This window comes from Arachis stenosperma, chromosome 2 (genome assembly GCF_014773155.1).
Source record: "Arachis stenosperma cultivar V10309 chromosome 2, arast.V10309.gnm1.PFL2, whole genome shotgun sequence".
In the NCBI taxonomy this organism is placed as follows: domain Eukaryota; kingdom Viridiplantae; phylum Streptophyta; class Magnoliopsida; order Fabales; family Fabaceae; genus Arachis; species Arachis stenosperma.
The window spans coordinates 63,858,160-63,867,616 of record NC_080378.1 but is presented as its reverse complement, the minus strand read 5'-3'; the positions used below and the strand labels follow the sequence as shown (position 1 = coordinate 63,867,616).

Here is a 9,457-nt window from a genome sequence, read left to right as displayed (position 1 = left end):
GCTTCTGTAACTCCAGAAAACCCACTTCGAGTGCAGGGAGGTCAGAATCCAACAGCATCTGCAGTCTTTTTCAGTCTCTAAATCAGATTTTTGCTCAGGATCCTCAATTTCAGCCAGAAAATACCTGAAATCACAGAAAAACACACAAACTCATAGTAAAGTCCAGAAAAGTGAATTTTAACTAAAAACTAATAAAAATATAATAAAAACTAACTAAAATATACTAAAAACATACTCAAAACAATGCCAAAAAGCGTATAAATTATCCGCTCATCAAAAGGCCAGCATGGAAGGAAGCTTGTGCTACTCTTCAAAAGCTCCTTTCAGGTACAAGTTGCTCAATTTGTTCTTTTCTTTTACTTTGTTTCCACATTCTAATTCCTTTAACGCTACACTTTCACTCCCTTTCAGCCCAAAACCGGACTTCTCCGTCACTTGCTCTGCCTCTTCTTCCGGTACCACAGCTTTTCCTTCTTCTCATTATGCTCTTCATTTTGTTCAATTTAACTTCTTTTTCTTTTTTATTTTTCTTTCAGTTCATTTATTTTTTGAAGTGGTAATGTAGCTACTTTATCTGTGTGAAAATAAAGGTGATGTTGCTGGTTTCTAATAGCATTCAGTTTTAACAAATTTGTTGCTTTAGATAGTGGTGCAAATTGTTATAGGGTTCTAGGAGAGGGTAATTCAGGTATTTTTGAGTCTTTTTCATTTAAGCAAGAGAAATTCATGATTTTTGTGGTGATTTTGTCTTCAGATCCTCTGCTGGTGAAGGCTGCCAGAGGAGAACCTGTTAGTCGGCCATCAGCATGGATGATGCGCCAGGCGGGAAGGTACATGGCTGTTTACAGAAAGCTTGCTGAGAAATATCCATCCTTTCGAGAGAGGTCGAAGACAACTGATCTCATAGTGGAAATTTCTTTGCAGCCTTGGAATGCCTTTAGGCCTGATGGAGTGATCATTTTCTCTGACATCCGTACGCCTCTTCCTGCATTTGGGGTCGAATTCGACATTGAAGACGTAAGGGGTCCTGTTATTCAGTCCCCAGTACGTTCTAAGGAGGGACTAAAGGCTCTGCATCCAATTGACCTGGAAAAGCTCAGTTTTATTGGAGATTCACTCAAGATACTGTGCAAGGAGGTAACCCTAGTTGCATTACCGCTTCTATATATCATGGCTATCCTTCAAAGGAGCCATTTTCCTTACTTATTGCTTTTTACTTAGGTTGGTGGTGATGCTTCCGTTTTAGGTTTCATGGGAGCACCTTGGACAATAGCAACATATATAATGGAAGGGGGTACAACACGCACCTATACAACCATTAAGAGTATGTGCCATACAGCACCACATTTATTGCGGACTCTGCTCTCTCATTTGGCGCAAGCAATAGCAGATTATGTTGTTTTCCATGTGGAGTCTGGGGCTCACTGCATACAAATATTTGATTCATGGGGTGGACAACTACCACCTGATATGTGGCAACGCTGGTCAAATCCTTATATCAAAGAGGTAATATAGAAATAGTTCCCATTTATTTTCTTCTTATTGAAATTGTGTTCTAATTTTTCAAACTATTCTATTTGGGATCCATGTCATAGCAAGCTTAAGTGTATGTATTTCAACTTTTGCTTATTTGTTTAGTTGAATCTTTGAACTAGAAAAACCATGTGTCGCTTTCAAAGGTTTGCAATGATTACAGGTTTTGTTTTATGTAAATTATTGTTTTGTTCCAAGCTCTCATGATTGTCATTTGGTTGGTAAATAATAAGATGAGCTAAGAGCTTGTAATTTGTAAGCATCGAGTGGTAAATAAGCTCACTGGATGTTGATCTTGGTCTTCTGAATTTCGGAGAGAAAGTCCAAATCAGAGGCTACACCTTCAAACTTTTTTATTTAATTGAAACTATGTTGCTGTTAGTCCATCATCATAATTTATGAAACATAAAATATTTGCGAATTGAACGTTGGGCGCAAGATGCTATTGTTCCATATTTTTTCCTCTTTTGCCATGTACTGATTTCTAAACATCCAGATTGTAGATTTGGTCAAGAAAAGATGCCCTGAGACACCGATTGTTCTTTATATAAATGGAAATGGTGGCCTTCTTGAGCATATGAAAGATATTGGAGTTGATGTTGTTGGGCTGGACTGGACTGTGGATATGGCAGATCGAAGATCAGATTTAAGATTTTTTCTAGTTCTTTATGTGGAGCAGTTGCCATCGAAGCCAAGAGAGTCCACTCAAGCTGAGTTACCACACCAACTTTGTTGAAAAAAAATGAAAAAATTGCTACCCTTAGGTTATAGTATTATGGTATTTTGAAAAATGATGATGATATAAGTAAAAGTAGTTATGACCTAGATTAGTATTATGTTATTTTGCAATGATATATAATGTGATTGTGGATCTTACAACAATTTTTGTAAGTCAAATTTGATGATAAATGTTCAATTAGTTTTCTTTTGTAATTTCATTCAAATAGTTTAGGTTATTAATAATGCTAAATTAAAAAAAAAGTTGGAACTAATTTCATTATTCATGAGAAAATTCTTGTAAATAAAGAATTATATTACAAAAAACCGTTGTCAAAAGTAACAAAAGGCAATGGTGTTAAAACTATTGTCAAAGACAACTATAAAATGGCAATAGTATTAAAACCGTTGCCAAAAAATAACACTAATGGCAACGCTTTAAAATCGTTGGCTTAGTGAATAATAAAACTACAACAGTTTAAAACCGTTGCCTATCCAGTTATGGTTTTAAACCGTTACATCATGAAAGAGAATGGTTTTAAACTGTTGCCTATCTAGTAACGGTTTTAAACCGTTCTTTAAAAATTGTTGTCAAAACCGTTGTCTATACCAGTAACTTTGGCAACGGTTTTTTTGTTATCGTTGCCATAGGTAAAAAACCGTTGCCTTTGAGCATTGGCAACGGCCGCATATACCACAGGTCAAAAACCGTTGCCAAAGCGTTGCCTAAAGTTTTGGGAACGGTTTTTCAATCTACGGCAACGGTTTTTGACCGTTGCGAAAACCCTTATTTGTTGTAGTGGAATTCTCATTGTAAGTATAGTTCTACACCAACAAACAATCTTCCCAATCAAAAATTTGGTTTTGTCATGAGTACAAACCCCAAATAAGAATTAACCGAAGTATTTAGACTCCGGGTCGTCTCACAAGGAATTGCAACGACGTGCTCAATTATTGGCTTTGAAGATGCAATGGGTTTGATTTTATATTTTTGGCAAGAAAATAAATGACAAGAAAGTAAATGAACAATTAACTAATAAAATAAAGGAAAAGATACTCTTAGCTAGACATAGGTAATTGAGATCACCATCCTTGTGTACAAACCATATATTGACAATTATGAGGAATCAATCTCATTAAATTTACCTCCAAGAGCTTTAAGTACGTAATATCTACTCCTAAGCTTGAGGTACATCAAATGGCTTGATGAACATCAATGCATAAGTCCCAACCTATCTACTAATTAGATTAGTAGTGGGTTAGTGTCAATGGGTGTCAAATTGATCACCAAGGGTTCTCAAATCACCAATTCAATGAGACCCAATGACTCAAGGTCACTCAATTCCCTTAGCCTAGGCCAAGAGTAAAGAAAACTACTCAAAAACTAAAGGAAACATTTCATCAAACACCTAAAGTACAATAAAAGTAAATATCACAAAATACAAGAATTAACAACACCCACAACTAACATCAACAAGAAATCAACAATAATAATGAAGATAAACATAAAGAGACATGGGAACATGAAATTGCATTAAAGGAAAGTTAAAATCAACAAGAGTTCATAAACGTAAAAATGGCAAAATAGGGAAATTAACAAGAACTAGAAGAACAAAGTTGTAACAACAAGAAATTAGAAGAGAAAACTAAATCAAAGCAATATTTAAAGTTGGATCTAAGAAAATTAAACCTAAACTATCCTAAATTCTAGAGAGAAGGGAGAGCTTCTCTCTCTTGAATTCTACCCTAAAACATGATGAAAACTAAACTATGACTACTTGGTTCATTTCCCCTTCAATACTTGGGTTCAATAGGATCAGAAATGAGTTGGATTGGGCCCAAAATGCTTCAAAAATTGCCCCCAACGAGTCGCCAAAATGGACCCACGCTGATCCTGCGACGCATGCGTGTCAAGGGCGCATACGCATCTCTTAACGCCAGGAAACTATGGCAAATTTTATATTATTATGAAGCCCCGGATGTTAGCTTTCCAACGCAACTGGAACTGTCTCATTTGAACTTCTGTAGCTCAAGTTATGATCGATTGAGTGCGAAGAGGTCAGGATTGACAACTTTGCAGTTCCTTCATTTCTTCATGAGTTCTCCCACTTTGCATGCTTTTCCTTCATTCCTTCAATCCAATATTTGCCTTCCAAATCTAAAATCACTTAACAAACATATCAAGGCATCGAATGGAATTAAAGTGAATTAAATTTAGCTATTTTAAAGCCTAAAAAGCATGTTTTCACACTTAAGCACAAATCTAGGGAGAATTACAAAACCATGCTATTTTATTGAATAAATGTGAGAAAAGTCGATAAAATCCCCCAAATTAAGCACAAGATAAACCACAAAATTGGGGTTTATCACTGACCACATAGTTGAGTAGCCGAAAGTTGAGTCCACCCCAGTGACATCCAGAGCCCTCATTGTTTATCAGCGTCATCATCACCCACCACCATCTGACAGTGGAGCTTCTCATGGTTGATTTCCCCCCCCCCCCCAATTGACTATTTTGGGCACTGAGGACAGTGCATGACTTAAGTGTGGGGGATGATCTGCAATATTTTAGGTGTAAACATTCTCTACTAAACACTTTCATTTAGTTATTTTTCAGTTTTTTACTATGCTTTTGTGGATACTTTTAGTACTTTGACTTATGCACTTTTTCTTTGGTATATATATCAGTTACTTATAGTTATATCTAGTATTTTAATTTTATGTTGGTATTTATTTACATATTGCATTTGATATTGCATGGTACATAGTATAGATATGGATTGTGATTGGATGACGTGAATAGCTTATACCTAGCTCATTTTGATCCTAATTGTTCATGTTACTTTTCGCTTGTTGAAAATTAGGAGACGAACTAGGAAATTTTGAAAAATTTTGCATCCATCACAACATACATACATACATATATAGGAATAATTTTGGTGAAAAATGACATACTTTCTAACAATTTGGGCTTTCTATTGAATTGATTGGAAAACAGTTTTTCAAACTTGCGTGAATGAATTTCTTTGGAACATAGAAGAGTAAAGAACAATTACCTTGTGAGATTTGAGCCTTAATGAGTGGTTACGCATTTTTAACCACTAATTTTTGTTCATTGTGTGACATATCTCTTCTATGATTGTGATCTTGATTTTGCTTGATTTTTTATTTCCAATGATTGATGTTTTGAATTGCATTGAGCATGATTGAGGCCATCTTTGTTTAAAAGCTTACTTTTCCCATATAGCCTACCCTTTGCATATACCATTGTTAATCCCTTTTGAGCTTTATCTACCCCCATTGTTCTTAATATCACCACACCACAACCATAAGCGAAAAACCATGAATAACCTTGGATTGTATCCTTGATTAGCTTAGGATTGGAGAAGTGTGTTTCATTTAAGTGCGGGGGATCCTTTGGGAAACTTTGGTAGTAAAAGAAAATGTTTAATTTTGGTATTTATTGAAAATTTTGGGAAATGGGAACATTCATGTATGAACTAATTAGACCATATGCAATTCTGGTTAAAAAAAAAAACATTATCATCATAAAAAGGGGCTGAAGGTTATCCTGAAGAAAAGAAAAATGAATAGGAAATGCATATGTGATATGAATGATGAGCCATACATGAGTGATTGTGAAAAAGAATTGATGGAAGGTTAGGATTGCCTTTTGTTTTGATTTGGTGATATAGGTTGATGTGGAACTTAAACTAATTAAGGATTCAACTATTTTAGTCTATTTAGCCATATCTATCCCGCTTTTACCCTAACCCCATTACAACCGTATGAAGTCCACATAATAATTGCATTCATGCATTGATTGTTAGATGAAAAGCAATTCCTTGAAAGCATGATTAGAAGAGACTTGAGTGATTGAAACCCTAAACACCGAGTGATCAAAGTGTATACACACCTAGTGAGGGTTCAATTACTCAACTCTATTTTTCCATGCTTCTTATCATGCATTCTTGCAAGTTGCTTCGCTTTAATGAGTTGGATCAATTCTTTAGATTTTGGTTGCATTGGATTATTCCCTTGCTTTGCCTGATTGTCTATACTTGCTTGGGAATCTGATTGTTTGTTTCCACCATTTTCATAAAGATACATAGATAGATACATAGGTATAGATAGTATTTACACACTTTCATGCATATAGATAGTTGCATTCAATAAATTGATTACCCCTTTGGATCATTCCCCTTGTTAGTTTAGCATGAGGACATGCTATTGTTTAAGTGTGGGGGAATTGATGAGTCCATATTTTCCGATATATTTTGGCTTGATTTGAATGGATTCTCGCATATGAACTCACACTTAAGCACCCAAATAGCATACTTTTGTGTTTGATCCATAATTTGATCCTAAATATGAAAACATGCAATTTTGTGCTTTAATAGAGCAAATTAATCACACTTTTTATGTCAATCAATGCCATGATATGGTTTATGAGTGATTTCAGGCCTTGAAGGCTTTAAAATGTATGGGCAAAACTGGAAGAAAGCATGTACAAGGGAGAAAACATGAAGAAAACAAGGAAAATCACACACAGCGAAGTGTGCGTGCACACAAGCGAGTATTTCTATGTGTGCGTATGCACAGGTGCCTGTGCATATGCACAGGTCAATTTTTAGCCAAGTGTGCGGACGTACACATCTATGCGTCTGCACAGGTCCCTGCACGTGATTCCATTAATGAAGCACGTGTCTCTCGAATTCTGAGGCCTTTTGGGCCATTTTGGAAGGCTTAGATGCTGATTTTGAAGCGCTATATAAAGGGAGAATCAACACATTAGCACATATGAGGTTTTAGTTTAGTTTTTCTTAGTATTAGGAAGCTTCCATAGGAGTAGGAGTAGGAGTAGTGTAGCATTACTCTCTTAGGGTTTATGAAATTTCAATTGTAGCATTTTATAGCAAGCTTTAATTTTGGATGTTGATCAACTCTTTTGTAAGTACTCTTAATTTCCTCTTTAATTACATTGTCTTTATTTTCATTTCCTCTTGGTTCAAGTGCTTTGTTTATATTTGCAATTTTGAGTTCTTGAAGTTTTGATTGATGAATTTACTATTCCATGCTTCCCCTATGTTTGATTTCTTATTTATTATTGATATTGTTGATAGTTGGGTATAGTTTTATAATTTTCCTTGCAATTTTCCATACTTTACTTTTATGCACACAAGGTGTTTGTGAAAATGCCAACCTTAGAATTTGAGTAGATTTTCACACCTTTGCTTGTGGTTCGAGTTCCTAGGATACTAGAGTCATAATGTCCGACATTTAGTGGTAATTCTTCGAGAGTTAGTTGACTCTTGTTTCCATTAAAGCTAGCCTTTCATCAAGTAGTTTGGTGACTTGGCTAGGACTTATGGATTAAGGTAAATTATGCTTGCTTGACTTACTCCTCGATAGTTGGCGTTAACTAGGTGAGACTAACTCATGATAATTACCATAGTTATGGTTATGGCAATGATAGGATTTCTTGAATCCTTATTCCCAAGTCAAGGCTTTTTATGCATCTTCACTAGTTTTGATCTTGTTTCCTTTTACTTACATTAATTACCAATTTTGAGCATTCCTTCGTTCTTTTATTGCTTAGTTCTTTTAATCTTTCATCTCTTGCTTGAAAACCCCTTGTTGTCTTAACAACCAAGGAAGTAACACTTCAATTGCGTCCTAGGAAGAACGACCCGAGGTTTAAATACTCTCGGTTTATTTTGTATTGAATTTATTATTTGATTATGAGAGTTTGTTGTTGGTTTGGACTATGCTACTAACAAATCGATTCTTGTTTTGATTGATTCCAAACAATAATAAAAAAACTCTCATTGTCAGGTGTCTAATAGGATCTTGAGCGGGAAGACCATGGAACTTGGGTAGAAGATTACTCAAGGCAGTTTTGAGCTCAAAATTAGCATTCAAATCGGGATGATGCACTTGAAGCGGTTGAAGAACAAAATCCGGAGCACCCGCCTCCTTAAGAGTGACTCTCCTTGGAGCGGCCATAGTATCGGTACCAAATTCAGTGGAAGAGGTATTAGTAGTATCAATGGAAGAGTAGATGGTTCCTTCCTCAAATGACGCTTCAGATTCAACATCGGATAAGGTTGGTGAATTGGTAGAAACCTTTTCACCACCTCCAACGGCTAACCGACGCCGAGCATGCCTAATATGGAGTAAAGTTCTTTCAGTTTCAGGATCAAATGTGGCTAAGCTCGGATCCGGTAATGAACGCGTCATTCAATGAAAGAAGCACATAGCTGATGACAACAAAATGCACTAAACAAAGATTAATCTTAACTAACAATTAAACAAGCAAACAATCAAGGAAAATGCAAGTATTCACATAGCAACATATTTACACTAACCAACAACATGGCACATATACGTAAATTCTCCGGCAACGGCGCCAAAATTTGATGTGAGAAATTTTGTCGGTCTAGAATTTATCAATGAATTCCGTCGCAAGTATAGTCTAAACTAACAAGCTACCCCACACCAAATTTAGAAAATGTGTCACCACAATTCAAAATCAATAACCGGGAGTAGAATCCTGGGTCGTTCTCCCTAGGAGTTGCCCTAAGATGCACGTCATTGGTTAGGAGTTCTCTTGGTATTTTGAAGTTGAATACAAGAAAAGTAAATGAACATGAATTGGAATGATGAGCAATTAACAATTGGAATAAGAAAACCAAGAAATTAAACTAATAAAGGTGAATGACAATCACTCAATGTAAAATCCTTGGCTAGGGGTGAGAATTGGAATTCCTATCATTATAGCCTCCATCAATTGTGACAAGAATTGACTATTGCTCCACTTAGTTAACCTCTAACTATGAAGGAAAGTCAAGTGGAGATAATCAATTTGAGTCCACAAGTTCTAGTCAAATCCTAAGGAAAGACAAGCTTTAGTGGCATACAAATCAACTAGCAATTTTCAATTATTAATCAGCAAAAGACATTGACAATTCAAGTGTCTCCAATTAACCAACCCCCAAGCCAAGAGTGAAAATATACTCTATAACTATAATTGACATTTCCTCAAATACTTGGTGAGCAAAATTGAAAGACATTGTGAAATTGAGAAGAAAATTCAAATCAAAATTATCTAATACAAACAACTAACAACAATCAAGCAATTAACAATAACGAACATGAAATTCCTCAATGCATTAATAGAAATCAATGTAACCAAGATCCAAATCCA

The 9,457-nt window shown here is 35.6% G+C and overlaps 1 protein-coding gene across 1 annotated transcript; it reads left to right on the top strand.

Annotated features, from left to right (window-relative positions):
- The first annotated feature begins 795 nt into the window (after positions 1-795).
- Positions 796-2,269, top strand: LOC130962938 (uroporphyrinogen decarboxylase 1, chloroplastic-like). Its single transcript, XM_057889096.1, has 3 exons — positions 796-1,137; positions 1,222-1,506; positions 2,030-2,269. Exons 1-3 carry the CDS (start codon positions 811-813, stop codon positions 2,267-2,269), a joined length of 852 nt encoding a protein of 283 aa, XP_057745079.1. The 5' UTR covers positions 796-810.
- The last annotated feature ends 7,188 nt before the right edge of the window (positions 2,270-9,457 follow it).

Excerpts from the sequence above, each read along its gene's own strand:
- LOC130962938 (XM_057889096.1), top strand. The coding sequence starts at position 811 with ATGATGCGCCAGGCGGGAAGGTACATGGCTGTTTACAGAAAGCTTGCT. Across the intron at positions 1,138-1,221 it reads TCAAGATACTGTGCAAGGAG|GTTGGTGGTGATGCTTCCGT; the intron begins GTAACCCTAGTT and ends CTTTTTACTTAG. Across the intron at positions 1,507-2,029 it reads CAAATCCTTATATCAAAGAG|ATTGTAGATTTGGTCAAGAA; the intron begins GTAATATAGAAA and ends CTAAACATCCAG.